This window comes from Carica papaya, chromosome 9 (assembly GCF_054855325.1).
Source record: "Carica papaya isolate Zhongbai chromosome 9, ASM5485532v1, whole genome shotgun sequence".
Lineage (NCBI taxonomy): Eukaryota > Viridiplantae > Streptophyta > Magnoliopsida > Brassicales > Caricaceae > Carica > Carica papaya.
The window spans coordinates 2,892,569-2,916,087 of record NC_142317.1 but is presented as its reverse complement, the minus strand read 5'-3'; the positions used below and the strand labels follow the sequence as shown (position 1 = coordinate 2,916,087).

Here is a 23,519-nt window from a genome sequence, read left to right as displayed (position 1 = left end):
ACGTAACCAGCAAATCAAGAAGCTTCGGTAATGCTCATCGGAACGACATTAACGAGCAAAATTGTAACGCGCTGAAGCCGAAGACGTAGTGTTCACGCGTCTTGTCCTTGGCGACTGTATCGCACGACCTATGAGAAAAGTGGGGAATTTATTTTCCGATTTATTTTTTGGAGGCTGTTTCCCGATTCAACAACCCGGAGTTTACTTTGTAAAGCACGTTTTCATCGAAATCAAAACTCTATAAATACCCTCTTTTCTAATTAAAGCATTTCTTCTTTCCCCCTCTCTCTCTCTCTCTCTCTCTCTCTCTCTCCAGTTTCATTTCTTTTCGTCGATTCGGTACATACGTTTTCGCTTGCTTCTAGTTCGCTGCCGTTTCTCTTGCCAATTTAGGTTAGTACAACATTCTTTTCCTTTTTTCTCCGATTCTCTCGAGCTTTTCGCGTTTTCTTTTTCCGTTTGGTTGCCGGGAAACCGCGAGAAAGCAGAGAAGGAAAATTGACTGAGTTTTCCTTTTAGTTTTCAGCTTCCTGGCGGTGCATTTGTTTCTTTTATTGATTCATTTTATTCATTACTCAGCTGCTGACTTTTCTCTATTCGTAGTTCTGTTTCTTTTGGCTATGTCCTTGAAGGTACCTGCATTTGGAAGATAGCTTCTTGTTTGGTTTCTGCTTTCCTGTTTGGTTTATTGCTCGTAAATTAGGTGCATTAGAGTCCCAACCTAATTCTTTTTTGATGATTTATTGTGTTGACTATTGATTATTGCGATGGTTGTTTCAGATATGCTATAGATGTTTCCTTCTCATTTAACTTGATAACCGGGATGAATGAGTTCATTGTTTCAAATACTTGGCACAATCAGTGACTTTAGCTCTTAGTTATTGTATCATGATTTTCCAGAGATGGTAATCTTTCACAAATCATATTATGAGAAAATTATTGTTTTTCTTGCTCCTTATTGTGTTTTAATTTTTTCGCCGTCGATTCCTCGATTCGAAAGTTTTTGATATATAAATCTAATTTCTGATGGCACCTTAAATCTTTTTGAATCTTTTTTAAAATAAAACTTTTCATTTGATGTCGGTTAAAAAAAAAAAAAAAATGGTCCTCTTTGGCTGATTGCTGCAATATTGGTTTGTTCTGTTTGTTCAGTTTTTATTTTCCCTAACCGCAAAAACGGAAACGTCCACATCTGTTCTAATCTTGCTTTAGAGCTGTATTTTCTTAAGCTGATGTGATATCGTGTTTGATTTCATCTTTGATTTCTTATTCTTAATGATTTGTCGATCCCTGTGCCCTACAATAGGAGTGGATGGTCAAATGTCTATTTTCAAGTCATAATCAACTAAATTATTTACAAATAGCGCGGGGAGAAAATTTCATCCTACAAAGTCATACTTTCCCTTGGTATAACATTGGCCTCTGGAATTGTTGATTTCACTATTATATTTGATTTTTTGTTGGTATTGCTAACAGGGGCCTAGTTTTACTATTGTTCAAACTGTAAGCTTGCCTTTATAGGAAGTATTATGTTTCTCAACTTTTTCTTGAAAATTTTTATATTGCACTCCTCGCTGCGATGTACAACAGCAACATAGGTGTGGTGGTTTATGAATTTTGCAATCCTAGCGTCAATGTCATATCTGAATCTTTCTGTGCTGGGTCCGTGATTTTAATGATTCCCATACTTCCCCGCCGGCCCTTGATGTGTGCTTGCATAGGCTACAGTTTCCTCCCCACTATTGTGGGGTAGGGTAATTTTTATTATACACAATTATTTATTTCTCGTATTTTCTCTACCAGATATCAGTTCCGTGGGCCAGTTTTAAATGTTTGTAATTTGATTTAGGTTTTTTTTTTTTCTTTCATGCAATACTTCTGTACACGTTTCATCTAACTTTATGTATGATATGTTTGATTAACAGTTAAGTTTCCAGCGTCTCCTTTCGTCACAGTTTAACAATGCTATTTAATTCATGTATGATACTGTTATATTTGTTTATTATTTTACGAAGTTGAACAGAATGGGTGATGTAAACTTCTTATGGTTTTTTGCATTTTTTATGTTATCACTAGCATGTGATGTCATTAAATATTTTGGTTTCTATCAACTGTTGGAGAGGGAGATGGTAAACATGGCCAATAACAATGCACAATATAAGACATATATGGACACTAAGACATCCTTGCTTTATGGTAATAGAAACAACGGGAAATTTCTGTTGAGTCATATTTCTGGGATTTGCACCATTATAAAAATTAGTTTTGTGTTTCATATTTTGCTACTTTACCATCTCTATCATTATGGTTGCCGCCAACAACACATTTATAGAAAACCTAACAAGGTGATTCACCACTTATTGCATCAGTGTCAAATTTCATTTGTTTCAAATACCTGATAAACTTCAGGCCCATGTTTGGTGTATGGCATTTCAATCAGTTGACAATCAATCAATGTTGGTTGTTTTTTTTCCCATGTATAGTGGATTTGATTTTTTAATTTTGTAGTTTATGCTCTATGATTGTACATTGTATATTCCTGTAATGCATAAAAATGGTAGTTGTGATGGAAAATTTAAGCAAATTATGAAGCAGTATCTGGGTATATTAAATTGTTAGGACCAGCTGAATGAAAAAGGTTCTTTGTTCACCAGCTGAATGAAAAAGGTTCTTTGTTCCCAAGACTTTTCTTGAATAAGTGCAACCAAAACATGACTTAGAGATGCTTTGTAACTGTACAAAAGCATATTGGAATCAATTTTGAGCAGATTATTTTGGTGAAGAGCTAACTTGGTCTTGTATGAATAAGACTAAACAGAAAATGGAAGAGTTCAATATGACAGAAACTGGAAAACTATACTTTGTTCCTTCACTGAATCTTTAGATAGTGGTCGCTGGTCCAGAAATCCTTACCAAATTTGTAGAAGTTCTTAGATTCCATGATTTTCTGGTTGATGGATTAATTTGGCTTAGCTGCTACTGTTCTTATTCTCATGCCATTTATGTTCTTATCAGTCTTCACAGAACTCATGATGAATTCCCAAAGGTTGTTGTTGTTTTCTCTTTAGTCATCCGTGCATACATTTGTATCTAATCTTAATTTGTCTTTGTAATCACCTGCTTGGGTATGTGTAGTTCTTTTCATAATTTTAGGTTCTAAGTCAATCTGTTTTCTTGCAGTATCAGCTTCTTCAAGTACTTGGTCTTTCTTTGACATTGCATTGAGTTTGCTACATTCTCACTGAGAGGAACGTCGCTTTTTTCCTTTTGAGAATCACACGTGTGGAACATAATATTCTGTTAGCTGATTGACTGACGATGACTTGGGAGATGACAAAGTGCAGGTAAAGTTATTTCCTTTTGGTGAGTATCTGGATATGGTTCTTATTTGCTCCTCTCTGACAATATTCCTCAACATTTAGTATTCAGAAGGATTGTGCTTGATGGACTGTGTGCCAAACAGTAGTGACAAGAATACTTTAAAGAGGTGGTTCTTCATCGACAAAAGGGTTGGGTGAATAGATATCTTTGACAGAAGATTGAGACAAATTTTCTGTGTTTGTGTGGATAGACTGCAGTTAAATATTTCTTGGTTTCTACTCTGCTAATTTGGTGCAAATCTGGATCCAATGGACCTGAAATCAAATCATACTTCTCCGGTTATTACCGATTCTGCTCCCTTAAGCAAGTCAAGACTGGGTGTTCATTCCAATCTGTTGCCATACTCACCACCGGGAACCGGTTTTTCACAAAATCTAATCCTAACAGTTCCTAGGAAGAAAACTGGAATACTTGATGATGTTCGTGCCAGTGGTTGGCTTGATGCCATGAAATCCTCATCTCCTCCGCATAAGAAAATAACCAAGGATTTCAACAGTGAGCTTTCATCCACTGATACTGATGTTGCTTACTGCACGTGGATGGTAATCATTTTTCTTTTCAGTTTAAAATGGCATTGTTTTGTTGGGTATCAGAACTTCCTAGATGAATTACTTACATGTTCTCCTGTTCATTTTCTATTTTCTGATTACTCAGCTTAAGTATCCATCAGCAATTAGATCATTTGAGCAAATCGCAAACTATGCGAAAGGAAAGAGAATAGCGTTGTTTCTGGACTATGATGGGACACTTTCACCAATTGTAGATAATCCTGACTGCGCATTCATGTCCAGTGCTGTAAGAACTTATGCAGCTCTGAGATAAATATTTGACTTTTCTTCTTTTTATTCTTTATGCATCCTAATCAAGGCCCTTGAACCTCTTTAGATGCGTGCTGCGGTGAAAAATGTGGCGAAGTATTTCCCCACAGCCATAATTAGTGGAAGAAGCCGTGACAAGGTATATTGGCTGCCTTCTTTTACATAGGCCATATTTGGGACAAACGAACTTCATTTGTAGAACTAATTTGGAGATCTTTACTTATTTTAACTCTGTAAAGTGATATAAAAATACTTATGGAATTGAGAGAATATATTTTAAGCTCCATTGAAGTTGGAAGAATTAAGTTCGTTTGATCCAAACATAGCCATAATAAGGATGTAATGTGATTTTAGTGCCTTCTTTAAATTATATTTATATATCAATTTTCCTTGGTGGTTTTGCTTTGAGCCAATGCTTATTTTTGCTGTTATTGTTTTCAGGTATACGAATTTGTAGGGTTAACTGAACTCTACTATGCAGGGAGTCATGGAATGGATATCATGGGTCCGGTCAGAGAATCTGCATCAGGTGACCATCCAAACTGTTTGAGATCCACTGACAAGAAGGTAATTTATTGATAAAATATCTTAGAAACTTTGTCTCCGTATCTCTTCCTAGTCATTGGGTCTTTTATTGAATAATGTTATCTGAATTCTTTTGAACATAGGGGAAGGAAGTTAATTTGTTCCAGCCTGCTAGTGAGTTTTTACCTATGATTGATGAGGTGCGTGGTTTATGCTAGACAAATATTGTTTTTAATTTTTTTTCATTCTATGTTTATAATTTATTATTTTGATGTTTGGTTATCGAGCAGGTTTTTCACTCGCTTGTGGAAAGTACAAAAGATATTAAAGGAGCAAAAGTGGAGAATAATAAATTCTGTGTTTCTGTTCATTACCGTAATGTAGAGGAGAAGGTAGATGCTGGGCACTAAATGTGTCCGATAACTATTCATCTTCTATACTATTTGTTTGAATGGGTTGAGTCACGAACATCTGTCTTTTTTTTTTAATTTCTTTCTTAAATTTGTTTTCAGAGCTGGGCAACAGTTGCTCACTGTGTCCATGATGTGATTAAAGACTATTCACGTCTGCGATTAACTCACGGGCGAAAGGTAATCTTTTGAACATATGTGCAATAATAGAAGTGCTTATTTTTAGTTGAAGTTCTTCTGATGTCTGTATTTTGTTTTGTGTTGACCTCGGAATTAGGTGTTGGAGGTCCGACCTGTCATTGACTGGGATAAAGGGAAAGCAGTCACATTTTTGCTAGAATCAATTGGTGAATATTCTTTTAGTTTTTGCCATGTTTAATTACCATCTTCCCCCAATTTCAATAACACGACAATCAAAAAAATTCATTGTAGGACTTAGCAACTGTGATGATGTGCTCCCAATTTATGTTGGAGATGACCGGACAGATGAAGATGCATTTAAGGTGTGTATAAACTTTCCAAGTTACTCATTGGATGGGTTCTTTCTTTTGATTATTTTGCCATCTAAAACATCAAATTTGGACATACACCAGGTGTTGAGGGAGAATAATCGTGGATATGGGATTTTAGTCTCATCTGTGCCCAAGGAAAGCAATGCATTTTACTCTCTCCGTGATCCTTCAGAGGTGCTTGTTTATCTTGAAGCAATTAATTTAGGGAGTAATTGCTGTTGTATCATGAACTAAAAGTTATATGTTTGGGGAACTGGTTTTTGTATTTTTTTTTTTTTATTATCTGTAGAGTTATTCTTTAAAAGTGCTTGCTAATTTTTTTCCAGGTTATGGAGTTTCTAAAAGCTCTAGTGGTGTGGAAGAAATCAAGTGCTCTGTGAACAATGACATACATAATAATAGATAAGGGAAGAATACTATAATACACACAATACAAGAGGATAGCCTATATGTTTATTCATTACTTAGGAAGTATTGACACAAGAGGTTATGGAGCATGGTGGCATCGGAAGACTTTTTTATTCAAGGTCTGCAGCAATGGTGCATCTGTATGGGCTCAAAGCTTCTTGTCTTCAATTGTAAATTCCTTGCTTGAATCATCTTTGTTATTGGTTCTAAGGCTGGAATTATGTCCCAGAGTTTTTATTGATCATTCATTTACCTCTCTCTCTTTTCCATCATTTTTGGTCAGGAGTTAGATCCTTTTGAAGGGGTATACATAAGAAATATGGGTACTTGTTTATTCTGTTGGATACGTTAACGCATCTATATATATTTAATTCCTCTTGTCTATTGTTCGGAAAGGTCAATTTTGTCTTGTCACTAGCATGAATTTATGATCCTCTTATCCTTTCCCATTTTGTCATATAACCTTTGTGGATCCCAAGGCTTCTGCACTTATAAACTATATGAAATGCTGAATAAGAGATGTAACTAGAGTTGTGTCATACAAAACATGTTGTTATTAAACTCTACGAAATAATATCAAACGGTTTCTTTGTTACCAAAAAAACCCAGAATTTAAGTTCATGATTGCAAAACTCCATTACCAGATCAAAAAATTAACCTTCCAATTTTATGCTGCAGATTTTTCTGGTTGTGCTCTGTTTTTTGGGTAACGTTGTCTTGTGTGTGCTTTTTGCATGTCTGGTTCGTAAGTACGTTAAAATTTAATTTATGGTTCATATTTCACGGACCAATCCTTTTTATGTTCCTCTAGAGTCTTTCAATAATTTCGAATTGACTAAAATATCGTGTCAAAAAAGAAAAGAGTTAAGATAGACGCGTTTGCCCAAATCATGATACTTAAAACGAAATAATTCATTTGTTGGCTATTTAATCATTCCTAATAAAACATATATACGTGTGTATTATTACATTGGGTTTCCCTCCATTAATAAATAATTGTTGATTGTACTTTTCAAATATGCAGCAGCAGCAGCAGCAGCAGCCGTGACCCAACTTCTTTATTTATCAAACAACTGTTGTGATTCTCAAAATGCCACGTCCCCCCCCCCCCCCCCCCCCCCCTCTCTTATTAAATGTAAAGTTGTTCTGCCACCGTGGGCTTTCTTCACATTACCACCGTCCGCCAAATAATTAGTTCACTTTTAAAAAATAAAAAATAAATATTACATTAATTGTCACTGCACAAAATAAATTTCTTAATGAAGATTATAATACCAAATTAATCGCCGATATCCATTAATCGTTAGTAGAAAATAATTTTGATTTGACCAATAATATATTGTTAAAATTTTTCTGCTTATGTATTATTTTTTTTATTTTTTAATTTTTGGATTATTAATTTTCTTTGTGTTGGGTAGATCAACATCTATATTTTAAACCTCCAAATTGTTAATTGAAATCTAAGAATTAATTACTAATCGAAAATTTAGGTGAAAAGCGAAAGTTTTGTCACAAGAAGAAGCGTAAGCATCACTCATTTTCTCTTTATTTTTTTAATTTTAATTAAATTATTATTTTTCTCCACACGTTCCTTCATACTCAATTTTATTTTTCTTCTTATTTAATATTAAATAAACAAAATATTTAGGTTTGACTGCAAGGTAAGAAGCTCAGACATGAGCTCCTTCTTGATCGTTGAAATGTTCACGAAAGCTTAAGGAGTCACCAAATTGATTGTATTAAATCGTGTGTTAATTAAATATAACTTGATGGAAAAGATGTATAAAATAAGTAAAATTTTCAAAATTAATTATTATTTTTTTATAATTATTAAAGTTAAAATCTAACAATTAGATATTAAATGATACGAAAATTATACGGTAAATCTTGAATATGATGAGCCAAGAAAGAGCCAAACTGTCACTATAGGATTTCCACTTTGCAAAAACAAAAAAAAAAAAAAACCACGTGATTTCCAACTTACCTGGACAACCACCGGGTTCTTTCTTTTACAAGGCATTGAATATACATGTATATAAATCTCTCTCTCTCTATATATATATATATATGTAAATATAATGTATGTACGTATGTATTATTGTTATTATTATAACGCATAATAAATAATCATTATCTCTTTCTCTGGTTTATTTAATTAAATCCGATCGATTGTCTTTCGTAATCTTCTTCTTCTTCTTCTTCTTCTTCTTCTTTGTTTTTTTCACTCCACCACAAGGAAGAATGGGCACTAAGCAAGCCCATGACCTTGAAGATGATCACGCGCCACCCTACGCTCCGTTGCCGGACCGACCATCTGCTGAAGGATCTCCGGTGATTCTCCGACTACCCTTGAAGGGTTTTGCTATGATCTTTGCTTGTGTCATCTTCCTATTTTGTCTGGCGGCTTTAATCGTTGACCAAACCAGGAAGCAAGTTGTACTGCCTCCCACATCGAACAAAGAGTACAATGTTATTCCCCTGTCGTCTATGACGCCGGAAACTACGTCGTTTTTGAGGGCTCGAGGGGTTGCGGAGGGTGTCTCGGCCAAATCGAACCCGGCTTTGTCGGGTCATGAAGCGTCGTTTAATTGGACGAATGCCATGTTGTCTTGGCAAAGAACGGCTTACCATTTTCAACCTGAAAGAAATTGGATGAATGGTAGGCAACGAACCAGAGAAATTTCTCATTAAGCAATTATAATTATTAGTATTATTATTATTACATATATTATATTTTATATTTAATTATATATAATCAGTCAGTTGCTTTTTGTACTGATCTAATTTTGTTTGTCACTTCTTGTTGGTGTTCGCTTTTGTCGGCTGTTTTCTGCTTCAGATCCTAATGGTACGTCTCTTTTTTTTTTCTCTTAATTTTATTTACAATAAAGTATATATATTATAATATTTGAAATTGTTTTAGGTTCTTGCGTACTTCAGGATTTACTGAAAATAATAATTTGAGAAATTTATATTTATTAAATTTAAGTGAAGAATATATATATATATGTATACATATATGTACTTGTTGGGCAATCAAGTTAAGAAGCTGACGAAAATTACTCTATACTCAATGGCATGTGACCATGCTCAGGTCTAATATTAGTTTTGGGTAATTATTTGGTGGGTGCAGGTCCATTGTTCCACATGGGATGGTACCATCTCTTTTATCAATACAATCCTGATTCGGCCGTATGGGGAAATATCACGTGGGGCCATGCTGTATCAACAGACCTGATTCATTGGCTCTACCTCCCAATCGCTATGGTCCCAGACCAATGGTACGATATCAACGGTGTTTGGACTGGGTCCGCCACTATCCTTCCTGATGGTCAGATCATGATGCTGTACACCGGTGATACTGTCGATTCGGTGCAGGTGCAAAACCTTGCATATCCCGCCAACCTATCTGATCCTCTCCTTCTTGAATGGGTCAAGTACCCCGGCAACCCGGTTATGGTCCCTCCGCCGGGTATCGGACTCAAAGATTTTCGCGACCCGACAACTGCATGGCTCGGCCATGACGGAATTTGGCGAATCACAATCGGTTCAAAAGTCAATAAAACAGGAATTTCACTCATGTATCAAACTACTAACTTCACCACTTACACGCTACTAGAAGGGTTCTTGCATGCAGTTCCGGGTACGGGTATGTGGGAGTGCGTAGACTTTTACCCAGTGGCGACAAACGGGTCGGTTGGGTTGGATACTTCAGCTAATGGAGCCGGAATCAAGCATGTGTTAAAGGCTAGCTTGGATGATACTAAGGAGGATGTTTATGCAATTGGAACATACGACCCTGTAGAAGATAAATGGATACCCGATAACCCGAATGAGGATGTGGGTAAAGGGTTGAAGATAGATTATGGAAGATATTACGCGTCTAAAACATTCTTTGACCCGAAGAAGAAGAGAAGGATATTATGGGGTTGGATTAACGAGACAGATACTGAAGCTAATGATGTTAAAAAAGGATGGGCATCCGTTCAGGTACATTCTATATCCATATATATATATATATGTAATAGTAGTAAGAACGAACTTATTATTTTATTGGCATGTACTTACAGACAATCCCAAGAACGGTGTTGTTTGACAACAAAACTGGGAGAAATATTCTCCAATGGCCGGTGGAGGAAGTAGAAAGTCTAAGATTGAACAGTACGGTATTTGATGATGTTATTGTGTCTCCAGGATCCATCATGCAGCTCGACATTGGACCTGCAACACAGGTCTGTGCTTAAACCTTCTTCTTTTTATTGCTGGAGTCTTGTAGCATTATGAAATATGAGCTCATAGAATTATATATATTTGCAGCTAGATATAATTGCAGAGTTTGAAACAGAACCAGTGGGAGAAATAATACATGACCCAAATGGAGATTACAGTTGCAAGGGTGGTGGTGCAGTAGATAGGAGCAGCTTAGGTCCTTTCGGTCTCTTGGTTAATGCTGATGAGAGACTCTCTGAGCTGACTCCAGTATTTTTCCGCCCTACGAACACCACTGATGGCTCTCTTAGAACATATTTTTGTGCCGATGAAACAAGGTTCGGTTTTCCTTTAGATGATACTGATCAAATCACGTTTGTATCATTAAAAATTTTATAATAGAAAGATTTGAATATGCAGATCATCTGAGGCCCCCGATGTGTTCAAAAGGGTTTATGGAAGCACGGTTTCTGTTCTCAAACATGAGAAACTAACCATGAGAGTGCTGGTATGCGGGTTTCTGTTTTCTTTCTGCAAAAACTTTGAGTGTGTAATATGTACATATATATAACCTGCGGAAGTTTAATGATGATTATTCAGGTTGATCATTCAATTGTGGAAAGCTTTGGACAAGGAGGGAGGACGGCGATCACATCTCGGATTTACCCAACAAAAGCAATCTATGGAGCCGCAAGGCTGTTCTTGTTTAACAATGCAACGACGGTTAATGTGAGGGCGAAGGTTAAAGTTTGGCAAATGAATTCTGCTTTCATTCATCCCTTCCCATATGATTAAATTTAACCTTACACACAATTTTAAGCGCACAACAACGGAGCCTACTGTATTACACGTTTCTTTTTGAAATGTCCAAGGAATGGCATCAATCTAAAAGCCCATTTGCTCAACGATGTCCAGACTAATATGGGCCAAAATGGCCCAGCCCATATTATTGATTTTGGTAAATGATAAAAAGAAATTCTGAGGTTACATGAATTTTGATCTTGTCTATTAAAAATAAAATAATTCAATAAAAGTATTTTTTTTTTCCCTTTTCATATTCTCGTTTTGTGTAAAAAGTTATTAAGAAAATATGACTTTAATTAATGGAATCCGAATATATAAAACCGAACGTGTTTGATATTTCTATTTGTACTTACCCAATTGTGAATTGAATCGAATCGAATCGAATCGAATCCTACTAATGTTTTGAAACTATCATAGATTTCACTTTTATAAGTATACGAAAATTAATTCTTGATTTATTTGGAATGAAGGTTAAACATAGACTGAATGTAGTTTGGTAGGTTTTACCTTTACACCCAAATCAAACTGTGAAGTACTCAGCAAGGTCCCATAAACCAAAGCCAAAGTAAATTGAAAAGCCAAACCCACTGAAATTTCCATGAGCTATTTGTAATACATCTTACTATATCAACTTACTAATATATATATATATATATATATATATATGGGTAAAAGTGGTTTTTGATGGGTAAAATTATTTTTTCTAAATCAAATTATATACTTTTGATTAAAAATTTAGTTAATTTATAATAAATATATTTTAAATTATCACATTTATCTTGAAATATTTTTTTTTTTAAAATCCCCTTCGGCAGGATCAATGCAGTCAATTGTTGCTTAATTTTTGGTTCGTAGGAGGCCCGTTTTCTTGAATAATTTATGGAAGCTTTTTATTTTTTAAATTGTTTCTTGATATTTGAAATTAAAGAGTTAGTTTATGGTTTATACCCACGTTACCCTTTTTGCAAGCTTTGCATTATTTAATCTGGATCGTTAACAAAATTTCTTACATGTATACATATAGTTTCTACTCAGAATATACATACATATATATATATATATGTATATATATAGGATACGAGACGAGTGTGGGTAACCCAATATGCATAGTGTATATGTGCATATTGGGTCTGTGCCTGTACATGGTACACCATGTTCTATATATATAATTAATAAAATTTTTGATTAGTGGTCCACAAATTAATCCAAATTCTTTTTGTGAAACCTTAATTAAGATCTTAATTAATAATCCACCTAATTCTAATTACCCAAATTGACAATTACCATCCCATCCCAGACTAAGAGATTAGTTGGATATTTTAGACATACGAGAAAATATTCCTAAAGCTATTTATCTTTTATTTTATTTTTTTTCTTTTGTGATTAAGGAAAATGCTAACATATTTAATTATTGTTAATTAATATAAGATTATATTTTCTTTAAAATTTAAATTAGCAATGTATTAATATAAATTAATAGTATTATCGAAAATATTATTTATTTTATATGGTACGAATTATTTTTTAAAAATAATTAAATTTTTTTATTAAAAACTTAATATATATATTGATTTTATTTAAAAACTGTTAATTTCAACAATTAAAATAAATGATTCACTAACTTAATATTTTATTTTTTGTATCCACTTATAACGGTTAAAGTCAACTTAAATAATATCTAAAATAATAAATAATATTTATAAAAGAAAAATTATTTTGATGGAGTTAGTAATTTTAAAATAAATTATATTGTATTTTATGATAATTAAAATAAAATAATAAAAATAATTCGCAACACATTCGATTATTTTAAATGTACTTTGACATCTCATCTCATTTAGAAAAGGAGCGTAAATTTATTTTTTAAACTGTCTTTCATCAATTAAAATTTTAAAATTTTTAAACATAATAATTAGATAAATAGAAGAAATGAGTTAAAAATTAAGATTTTATAAAGAAATCTCTCAATCAATGTTACCACTGTATCTTATTCTAGTGATATGTATTTCTAATATTCTGTTTGTTTTTTATTTTCTTAAAAAAATATATTGAATTTAATAAAAAATAATTTTATAATAAAAATATTCGAAATTTTTATTTATGCTAAATTTTCTATTTTCAAAATAAAAAAAAATCCAGCAAAAAAAGAAAGTGATAAATGCAGGTGATTCCACGTGGGACCGAAGTTTCAGTTTCAATTCAAGGAAGAGGGAAAAGGAATGTTGGAAAAAGGAAAAAAATAAAAATTAAAAAAGCAGTTTTAATAAATAAAATTATTATTAAAAAATTAAATTTATGAACTGGGGCCCACACAGATAGTGGACCCACGAAGCTGTGCGTGTGAAAATGTGGCTTTATCAGGAAATTAGAACGTTGGGAAAGGGGTGAGCCCACAGAGACGCCGAGACTTGTGCAAATATGGGTGGCTCTATATGTCATTTGCCATCGGTTATAACCGGTAAAATCAGGTAAAAATAAAGCATTAAATTATTTTTTGGAAATAAAGCATGTCATAAATGAAAATATTTATGGAAAAAGAAAATTCTCCATTATTTAAACTAAAAAAAAATTTCTATTTTCTTTTAAAAGAAAGAATAATAATTTAATTCCTAAAAAGTTCATTCAGAAATATTTTTATATTAAATCAGATATTTCTCTACAAAATAAGCAATTAAATAAATTTTTTTTGAATTAAATGTAAAGTATTTTAAGACTTTATTAGGTTTATATATGAAATCTTTATTTTGATAATTCAATTATGAAAAGATCTTTAGTGATGAATGTTTTTGAAACTTCTAAAATTATTATTTAAATAACAATCAATAACAAAAATTAATTTTAAAAATTTTACTTTGTATTAAATAATCTATTAACTATCTAAAATAAAACAAAAATTTATTAGAAATTAACTTTAAAAAAATATAAAATGGTAAGAAATTATATATGAGTTTTTTTTTTTAATAAAAAATTTATATGGGCCATTTTTGTTTCCCATAATTCCATTGAAAAAAAAAAACTTAAAAGAGAATGGTTGACGCAACCGGTTTAGCCCGTAATCGGTAATTCCACCCGGTTGACAAAAAAGGTTTTTTTGTAGGGCGATGTCTGGCTTGTTGTCTTCTCCCGGTTCAAGAGAGAAATTTAAAGGCCCGCATCTCTCTCCGTCGTCTTTCTTCTTATTTTTTCTCTTTCCAAGTCGAATACTCACTGACACTCCTGGCTTTTAGTTCTCTGGTTATGTGAATTACCTTGAAAATCAGAGTAATCACCTTCCTTCAAATCCAAATGATGTCTCTGTTTTACTCTGCTATCTTCATTTTGATCTACATTGCTCTGTTTTCAAGTTTCTGTTTCGCCGGAGATCCCACGATCTCTTACGATTTCAAAGTTTCTTACATCACCGCTTCCCCTCTCGGTGTTCCTCAACAGGTTTGCTTCTCAATCTCCGTCTCGCTTATTTTTTGTTTGATCGTATAGACTTACCTCGTTTCGCTTATGTGAGTTTTCTTCGCTTAGTCAGTAAGTTTCTGAAATGGATACACGATTTCGGTTCTGGTTTTATTATATTCTGTATTTGATTCAAAAACTATCAAGCCTAGATGATGTTTGAGGCGATTTTTTTACACGAGTTTATCGTTTTCGCCCCATTTTCTCTGGTGTTTTTTTTTTTTCAAAGTAACACGCGGTTTGCGTATTTTGTGTGGTCGATCGGTTACTGAGTTTCACTTCTGGTGCTTGTGTGGTGGATTAGGCTTCAAACTGCATCTGTTTCTACCTGGCTTATGTTTTTTATGATTTGTGAATTTTATGATTGTATTTGAACCAGTTTCATACGTTAGAGTACTGAAAAAGTAGATTGGGCGGAAATGTTAACACTTGAATTTTTTCTTTTAGGGTAATCATCTTTTCGGCCTTCTCTTTGCATTATTATGTCTTTCTTTTTGGTTTTTTCTTTTAGTGAACTTAAAAAGGCAGCTTTGAGGTGCTGTCGCTAGCTTAGTGCTCTCCTATGGCCGCTTTTTCTCACTGTTTTGTTTGAAGTAATATCTCGGAATTTCAGCATGTGGTTGAACCAGATAGATGGGTTAGTTATCTGGGAATGGATTAGGTTTCATATGAGGTTAGCTGATTCTGGTTGTTGCAATGGAATTTTCAATATATATCTGGAGAATATGGGATTGTCGATATAAGTTAGTGTAGATATTGTGTTCATTTTTCACAGGAAAATTTGGTTTTAATTTGATCTGTTGATTTGTTTTACAACCTTGTGAATTTTTGTTCACATGATTTTTTCTCTAATTTAAGCAATGGTGGTATGAACATATTTGCCTTTCATGGAAATCATTTCCATTAAGACTGCCTTTGATTTTTGTGTTTTTTTTTAAAGCGAGATTTGTTCTGTTAAGTTTTTGTAGTTAGTAATCTTGAAGTGGTTCAGGATCTTATAGGTTTTGATATTTTTGTTTATTTTCTTTTTCTCACAGGTTATAGCGGTTAATGGAAAATTCCCAGGTCCTCTGATTAATGCTACTACCAATAATAATGTTGTTGTCAATGTGTGGAATGAATTAGATGAAAATCTCCTATTGACATGGTAAATTCTCTGGACAACATCAATACTCTCCACTAGAAAAGTAAATTTTGTTTGAGATTGATCTTTGTGAACATTTGGATGTATTGTCCTGCCAGGCCTGGGATTCAACTAAGACGAAACTCATGGCAGGATGGTGTTCTTGGTACCAATTGTCCCCTTGACCCAAAATCAAATTTTACTTACCAGTTCCAAGTCAAAGATCAGATTGGGAGCTTTTTCTATTTCCCCTCACTTAATTTTCAGAGAGCATCTGGTGGATTTGGTGCTTTTATCATCAATAATCGGAAAATAATTCCTATTCCTTTTGCACAGCCAGATGGCGATATTGTCATCATTATTGGGGACTGGTATACCAAAAACCATACGGTTAGTGGCTGTTGAAAGGGTTGATTTATTTGTGTTCATATTTATGGAAGTGTGTGAATTAATTTCTATGATCAACTCCTTGGATTTTCAGGCACTAAGGACAGTTCTTGACTCTGGAAAAGACCTTGGGATGCCAGACGGAGTTCTCATCAATGGGAAGGGACCATACAGGTACAACAACACTCTTGTGCCTGAAGGCATTGAGCATGAAACTATTCAAGTTGACCCAGGTACTGTTCTTGGGCATCATGTTGCGTTGCTATTTGCTATTTTGCAGCAAGTACTTATTCGTTTAATTGGTATCTTGGTAGCACATTGCTTTTATATGGTTGTTAGATGCGTACGTGCCTGCACCTAATTTCCTTTCACATCCCATATGAACTTAGGAAATTTCACTTTTGGCTGAATTCCTGAAATTGGTGCCACTGAGTTCAGTTGTTTTCTCCACTCTGATCCATTTTCCTGCAAATATTGGCTGTCTCATATTTCTGGTGGGATCTTGCAAGAGGGTATTGATATTAGGGCTAAAAGTTTAATTAATTTGGAGTATTTACCAACAATTGCTTTAACTGTTGCAGGAAAGACATACCGCCTTCGAGTTCACAATGTTGGAATCTCAACTAGTTTAAACTTCAGAATTCAGAATCATAACATGCTTCTGGTGGAAACTGAGGGTTATTATACAGTGCAACAGAACTACACTAGCTTTGATATTCATGTGGGCCAATCTACTTCCTTCTTGGTTACCATGGATCAGAATGCAAGTAGTGATTATTACATTATAGCAAGTGCCAGGTTTGTGAACGAGTCAGTATGGCAAAGAGTTACAGGTGTTGCCATCTTGCACTATTCTAATTCAAAAGGTCCTGCTTCTGGTCCTCTGCCCCAGCCTGGAACTGATGTTTATAACCCTTGGTCAGCTATGAGTCAGCCACGGGCAATCAGGTTTGTTTTTAAAATTCAGAACTTGATCTCTGGGCTAGATATCTCTTCCACTTCCATTCGGAAAATGAAACAATACAACCTTTTCCTTTCTCGTCAGTCTCTTTTTAATAAAACTAAAATATTGTTAGGAAGAGAGAAGACAATTATACAAAAAAGAGGACAAGGAATCCTCTTGCAGCAATCTTAAAACCAGAAGATATTCTGAAAAGAAATAAAAAAAAGGAAGTCCAGTCTATTAACAAAAATATGAAAAAAGAAACTAATCTGTTCTACAGCAACAAAGGAAATTGGAATTGGTCTTTGAAACTCTAGCGTTCCTTTTTAATAACAAGAAAAACATTCCAACTAACACAGTTCTTTCCTCTCCGTAACATTTGATCCTTCTACGTGAACTGCATAGAGAGGGGAAGTAAAGACTTCATGGGATGGGGGCAACCCTATTTTGGCCCCAGCGATAATCAACTTAGTCATTGCTTGTTTTAGATCAGCATTTATTTGTACAAGGAAAAGCAATGCTTTTTGAGATTTCCAAAACTGGATCATTAGAGTGATGGGCAATTGTAGTAGAGTACAGAGACTAGGACCACTTGGGTCCCATTTTCTTTCTTAAGTTACTTATTGAATGCTTCTTAAAAAATGTTACTTTTTGGATGATGAAGAGCAACGAAGGATGGGTAAGGACAATTTGCTAGTGATGAAAAAATGGTGAATATAGGCTAACTAATTTGGAAGGAACAATCTCAAAAATCTTTACTTTACGCACCTATCATCATGTAAAAGTTGGTGAATCCTCTGTGCCTATTATCTACATTTGTAAAAGTTGCCTAATTTTTCTAGGGTAAAATGTATTGATCTTATCCATCAGGCTAAATACATCTGCAAGTGGTGCTCGCCCAAACCCACAAGGATCATATCCCTATGGTCGTATCAACATCACTGACACATACATACTGATGAGTTTGCCCCCAGCAATAATCAATGGTACAGTTCGTGCTACGTTAAATGGCATCTCATTTGCCAAACCAGAAACCCCATTTAGGCTTGCTGACGTGCATAAAGTGAAGGGAGCTTATAAGCTGGACTTCCCCAGTAAGCCACTGAATAGGCCTCCTCGGATTGATAGATCTGTAATTAATGCTACATATAAAGGGTTCATTGAAGTCATTTTGCAAAACAATGACACAAGGATGCAGAGCTTTCACATTAATGGTTACTCGTTTTTTGTGGTCGGGTAAGTTCTTCCTATCTGAGAATATGTTTTTTCTGCTGCTCTTAACATCAAGATTTGTGGTAACGAGTAACTTGAATGCAGTATGGATTTTGGTATCTGGACAGAAGATAAAAGGGGATCATACAATAAATGGGATGCTATTTCAAGAAGCACAATAGAGGTTTGTCATCTAGTAAAATACTTGGTCTTGTGCATGTCAAATAACATTTTGGCAAAATCAAGACCTAATGGCTGATTAAGATATGTATATATATGTATTAAGGCCTTCTTTAGCTAGCTAACGAGGTTAACTTCTTTGGGAAAACATAAATTTTGTTGTTTCATTTCAACTTATGCATATTCAAAATGCAAGTCAATTATGATTACAGGATAATGTTGAAACATTTGGTTATCATTATTCTTTTAACATATTTATATTTTCATCAAATAACAAGTTTAATTTTTTGTAGGTTTATCCTGGTGCATGGACAGCAGTTCTTGTCTCCCTCGATAATACAGGTGTCTGGAATCTTAGAGTAGAAAACTTAGATAGATGGTATCTAGGTCAAGAAACATATATGCGGATCATCAACCCTGAGGAGAATGGTGAGACAGAGATGGGTCCTCCGGCAAATGTTATATACTGTGGTGCTCTTGCAAGCTTGGAAAAGTATATATCTTAAATCTCTCCTTAAAGAAAGTGTTTCCTTTTTTCCCAAACTATATTGATGACTGACTTACATCTTATCCCTTTCTGGTGCTTCTGCAGGGCTAGTCACTCTTCTGCAATGTCAATTCTTGGTGGAAACTCAAAGTTTCTTCTTAGCATGTTAATGGCATTGCTCTCTTTTGTTTTTATTTTTAGATAAGCCTTTTTACTGATTGGTGAGTCTGTAATCTGCAACTTTTCCTTATTCTTCTGGTGGGCTGTGTGTAATTGTCGCCTTTTCTTTTTCTTTCTTTTTTTTAAAGTTCTGTAGTTAGATTCAACTTTAGCTATCCCTTTTTTGTATTTCTAGTCATTAGTAATACCATCATGATCTAAATACTGATTATTATCATTAAAGCAGTAATACTATTGAAATTTCATGGAAGAAACTGTTCTTTGGCGATCAAGTTTGTTTAACCTAGGTACATTGAAATTGATAAGACAAACGAATTCGTTCCGTAAAAAGTGTTTGTATTCATGTTAGGAATGAAGGTAAATACAGAACATAGGTCTTGTGGGATTGATTTGACTCAGGAACATTTTGTAAAGCTAAATATGCAGGAATCAAACAAAAATTGCCCTGAAACTTTGAAATTTCCAGATGGGTGAATTCACTGTTATGAAATGGATAAAATTAGAGTCATTATTCAAGGAGGCCTAATGTTCAATTTCATGTTCCATAAAAGAAGAAAACATGTCGAGAAAGGTCGATGTATGTCATCGAAGCAGGTAAAAAAGGGATATAATTTGTCGGGACGTTAAAAAGATGTGTTACAGTTACTTGCCTCTAAAGATACAACACACTAACATACAAATCATTATTATGTTGCATTTTCTTGCTTCCCAAACAACATTTATTTAAGAAAACCCTAATCTTACTCTAACTAAATACTCCAATTAATATATATAGAAGCTCCGGATTCCAACAGTACCTCATTTCATTACGAAATCCGATCCAGTTTGATTCAAAAACTGTAGTAATTGAAATAGTTTTTTAGAAAAGAATTTATAAATTAAATTGATCCAAACTGATTAATTATTATAAAGTCAAAGATCTGAATCAATCGAGCACTGGAGAAGGCGCTTTGTCTGCTCAATTACAGTAGAAATTGTAGGAGCAATTACTGGAAAGTAAAATGTCAGTGTCAAGTCAAAACTTGGTAATATATTACAAAGTAAAATGTCTCTTCTATGCATGTGGAATATGAAGCAGAGAAGATTAAGAAGAATGAGTGTGTCGTTTTGGGAGAAATTTGATTTACTTAAAAGTTAAAAAGTTAAGCTTGACTTCAACACAAGCAATCTAAGTCTCATCTGTTTAAAAGATTTATGGATACAGATCTATATATATACACTCATACCAACATGTTCTTGTAATGAATCTCTCTCTTCCTCTCGTTCTCTCTCTCTCTCTCTCTCTGTTAGTGTGTGTGTGTGTGTGTATATAGATATGTATGTATATTGTGTGAGAAAAACAGAAGCTCATGCCATTGTTGAGTCTTAATGCATATATATTGCCTTCTTTAACGTCCTCTGGCTTTCAATGGAACACAGGCTTCTTAATTTTATGGTAAGTTGTGGTATACATGCAATTTGCAGTCCTGCTATTTTGAAATTTTATCATTTTTTTTTTACCTTCGTTATATATATATATATATATTTGTATAAATGTATGTTGACTCTATGACCGAACAGAGGTTAAAATAATGTTCTTTTAGATGATTTTATGCAATGCATTTTTGTTTATTACTAATGAAGAAAAATTGTAATTAGATGATGTTTTAAATTTAGGATTATATACACTTTGAAAATCTCCTATATATATACATATACACCTTGCTCCTTGAGAAATTTTTTTTAGATATTTATAAACAATTAAACTTTGAAACCCTCAATCCCAGACTCAGATAAAGGGAAGAACTTGAAGGAGGCTATGGCACGTAGCTACCTTTCTGGGATGTGTATGTATATATATATAGCTTATAGACCTTATACATACATATATATATATATGTAGTTGGTTTGGATTATTTGTGTGCCTTGCACGCATGAAAAGAATAAGTTTAATTTTACTTTTATTTTTTTGGACGAAGAAAAGAATAATAAATATAAGTTGCATTTTTCCAGACTTCTCAGCAAAGCGTTCTTATAGGAACGTCAGTCTATTATCCTCTGACAGACATACCATCATATTCCATTATATATATATATATATATATATATATAAATTCCAAGTAGAGAGACTCCTCATGGTCCCGTAGCAATGAAATTAATTTGTATTTTCTTTTTCTATATTTGCTTTGGAATGGCTAAATAATTTCATATCATATGTCTACACGCATGTATATATATATGTGTATATAGTTGATATATATGCAGTTATTTCAAGTCTTAAAATGCATTTGTAAAATTTCAAATCTACAAACTTATTATATATAATCTTTATATATAATATACATGCAACTAAAAAATGGTGAATATCTATGATGACTGTAATGTAGTCAATGAAGAGTAAGGTAGCAAACTAATTAAATTTATTAATTAAATACAGATTAAATAAAGGATTAGGAGGGTTCTACCTAATACATAAATATACTTATATAGTTAAATGTTGCATTGCAAAAGTTTTTTTTTGTCTTGTTGAATGACCCTTTTTCAAATAAGTCGTCTTGCTTCAATTCGACTTTTCAATTTTGATAATCAATTTACGTATACAGGGTGTTACAATTATATCACATTAGTTTCTCGTCAATAACATTTTTTACAAGTATACAAATTTGGTAAAAGATATAAGATCAAGAGACCCTTTATTTTTCTTTCTGTTTATCTTATACATAAAGATTATATCTTGAATCCTTAATAAAACTGAGAAAAATGGGCTAATTCAGGCATAAATGTGACTAATAATGAATATTCTACTGATCAACTTTTATTTACTGACGATTACTAAGGCTAAAAAGTTAGAATTACAAGCCTGTGTTCCACTAAATATTTGGGTCTTCTACTTCTATAGAGGAGAATTAGCTATGCTGCTTTTGAGGGAATTTTTGCTAACTTTGTATCTTGGCTAGTTGGCTGGAAAAGTAAGCTCCTTTCCCATGCAGGGCATGCTACTCTAACAAATATGTTTTGAACTCTATTCCATCCTATAGCATGTCTACCTTCTTGCTTCCTCATAAAGCTTATGATGTCGTGGATAAATTAAGTAGAAGATTATGGTGAAAATATAAAGAAGGGCAACATTGGGGTTTCACTTGGATTAATTTAAACCTAAAATTGTGGGTGGTTAGCTTTTCGTAACCTTATAATGCTTCAATTTGGCTTTGGTTTGGGAAGCTAACTTGAAAACTCATCACTATGGGCTTGTGTCTCATTTTTTAAACTAATTATTTGGAACTAAGTGATTTTTTTTTTTCTGCACCTAAGAGAAATGGAAGCTTTTATTTTTTAAGGAATCTATTGAAAACTAGAGACTTGGTGAAACGAGGAGCTTCCATTACTATTAGGAATAGGAATTCCACTAGAATCTGAACTGAGCGGTGGATTCTTAGTTTGGTTGGTTATATTCTCAAATCCCTGAGGAATCCAAGGTATACAATGGTGAGTCAACTCATTAATTCTCTTCACATGCAATGGAAATCTCAAGCATTATTAAAAATCTTTGGTAGAGCTATAATTATGAAAATATTAAAAATTAAATTATCTCGTACTAAAAAAATAGACAAATGGATCAGATTATCTATATTAAATGGTAGATATTCATTTAAGTATGGGTATAAAGTTCTAACACAAATGGACTTGACTATTATTGATGGGAGACTTGCTGAGATTTAGAAACAATTATGGAAAACAAATATCCTATAAAGGTAAAAGGTCCTTTGGAGGTATTTAACCAAATGTCTTCCTGTCATTCCCAAATATTCAAATGAAAATCTGTAAATTTATCCTTACGTAGTTTTATTGAGTAGTTTTATTGACACCTCTTTACATCTTGTCATGTCGTACTTTTGATGTGATTTCAATTTGAATAAGGAATTCGAGTTGATAAGGTTATTATCTATTCTATTTGGATATTTTAATTTATATTTTTAATATATAGACAAGAATGTTATCATCAATATGATCTGACATGATATTTTACTTTATATTTCTAATTTAATATATTACATGCAGAAATGACATAACGAAGCAAGGGCTGCGACTAATACTTGGAATCTTCCAAATGTTTCAACATTGGTGAGTTTGATCAACTCCATTTAGTTTCTATAGAAGCATCTTGTGTCATATTTATAAGAGTTCATAACCTTCAACATGTTAGTAATATAAACATACATCGGATGAGTGGACACATCTAAAGCTTACCAATGATCGTGTAGTGCCAGAGAGCAAAGGAAAGGTACTCTCTTCTATATACAAAAGGGATAAATGTCGTAACTTAAACGAAATCTTCATACGAAGTTCATATTAAAAATAATAATTTACAAATTAATTTTTTTTTTTTTATCTTATTAAGAAGTTAAAAATAATAATATTTCAAATTAAGGAGATTCTTTATCTTATTAAGGAGTTAAAAATAATAATTTTGTCAAATAAGAAAATTTTTTATTTTATAATAAGTTAATATTATA

The 23,519-nt window shown here is 33.3% G+C and overlaps 3 protein-coding genes across 8 annotated transcripts; all 3 read left to right on the top strand.

Annotated features, from left to right (window-relative positions):
• On the top strand, positions 1–6,455 carry ATTPPA (Haloacid dehalogenase-like hydrolase (HAD) superfamily protein). Of its 6 annotated transcripts, none has more exons than XM_088211110.1 (14): positions 423–632; positions 1,926–1,978; positions 3,181–3,344; positions 3,423–3,923; positions 4,036–4,176; positions 4,267–4,338; positions 4,641–4,766; positions 4,868–4,924; positions 5,015–5,116; positions 5,237–5,314; positions 5,412–5,481; positions 5,567–5,637; positions 5,728–5,820; positions 5,973–6,455. In XM_088211110.1, the coding sequence occupies exons 4-14, from the start codon at positions 3,630–3,632 to the stop codon at positions 6,024–6,026; spliced, it is 1,158 nt and encodes a 385-aa protein (XP_088067236.1). In that variant the 5' UTR covers positions 423–632; positions 1,926–1,978; positions 3,181–3,344; positions 3,423–3,629; the 3' UTR covers positions 6,027–6,455. The 6 variants fall into 6 exon arrangements, with proteins under 6 accessions (XP_021909460.1, XP_021909458.1, XP_088067236.1 ...); XM_088211109.1 differs by lacking the exon at positions 1,926–1,978 and adding an exon at positions 1,307–1,407; XM_022053768.2 differs by lacking the exons at positions 423–632; positions 1,926–1,978 and adding an exon at positions 1–393 and having other exon boundaries at positions 3,430–3,923.
• Positions 6,456–8,137: 1,682 nt separating this feature from the next.
• On the top strand, positions 8,138–11,318 carry LOC110823556 (acid beta-fructofuranosidase 1, vacuolar-like). Its single transcript, XM_022053955.2, has 7 exons — positions 8,138–8,713; positions 8,894–8,902; positions 9,188–10,044; positions 10,125–10,286; positions 10,372–10,601; positions 10,684–10,771; positions 10,864–11,318. The coding sequence occupies exons 1-7, from the start codon at positions 8,296–8,298 to the stop codon at positions 11,056–11,058; spliced, it is 1,959 nt and encodes a 652-aa protein (XP_021909647.2). The 5' UTR covers positions 8,138–8,295; the 3' UTR covers positions 11,059–11,318.
• A 2,862-nt stretch (positions 11,319–14,180) lies between these two features.
• Positions 14,181–19,280, top strand: SKS2 (SKU5 similar 2). Its single transcript, XM_022053950.2, has 9 exons — positions 14,181–14,496; positions 15,552–15,661; positions 15,757–16,027; positions 16,119–16,257; positions 16,606–16,972; positions 17,838–18,203; positions 18,285–18,363; positions 18,653–18,852; positions 18,952–19,280. The coding sequence occupies exons 1-9, from the start codon at positions 14,353–14,355 to the stop codon at positions 19,049–19,051; spliced, it is 1,776 nt and encodes a 591-aa protein (XP_021909642.2). The 5' UTR covers positions 14,181–14,352; the 3' UTR covers positions 19,052–19,280.
• Positions 19,281–23,519: the final 4,239 nt, after the last annotated feature.

What these genes read in the sequence shown, in the direction of transcription:
- ATTPPA (XM_022053768.2), top strand. Translation starts at nt 3,630, where the DNA reads ATGGACCTGAAATCAAATCATACTTCTCCGGTTATTACCGATTCTGCT. An exon ending in TGAGATCCACTGACAAGAAG is followed by an intron (nt 4,767 to 4,867) that starts GTAATTTATTGA and finishes TTTTGAACATAG; the next exon opens with GGGAAGGAAGTTAATTTGTT. An exon ending in TTTTACCTATGATTGATGAG is followed by an intron (nt 4,925 to 5,014) that starts GTGCGTGGTTTA and finishes GTTATCGAGCAG; the next exon opens with GTTTTTCACTCGCTTGTGGA.
- LOC110823556 (XM_022053955.2), top strand. Translation starts at nt 8,296, where the DNA reads ATGGGCACTAAGCAAGCCCATGACCTTGAAGATGATCACGCGCCACCC. An exon ending in AAGGATGGGCATCCGTTCAG is followed by an intron (nt 10,045 to 10,124) that starts GTACATTCTATA and finishes ATGTACTTACAG; the next exon opens with ACAATCCCAAGAACGGTGTT. An exon ending in ACATTGGACCTGCAACACAG is followed by an intron (nt 10,287 to 10,371) that starts GTCTGTGCTTAA and finishes ATATATTTGCAG; the next exon opens with CTAGATATAATTGCAGAGTT.
- SKS2 (XM_022053950.2), top strand. Translation starts at nt 14,353, where the DNA reads ATGATGTCTCTGTTTTACTCTGCTATCTTCATTTTGATCTACATTGCT. An exon ending in TTTCAAGAAGCACAATAGAG is followed by an intron (nt 18,364 to 18,652) that starts GTTTGTCATCTA and finishes AATTTTTTGTAG; the next exon opens with GTTTATCCTGGTGCATGGAC. An exon ending in GCTCTTGCAAGCTTGGAAAA is followed by an intron (nt 18,853 to 18,951) that starts GTATATATCTTA and finishes GTGCTTCTGCAG; the next exon opens with GGCTAGTCACTCTTCTGCAA.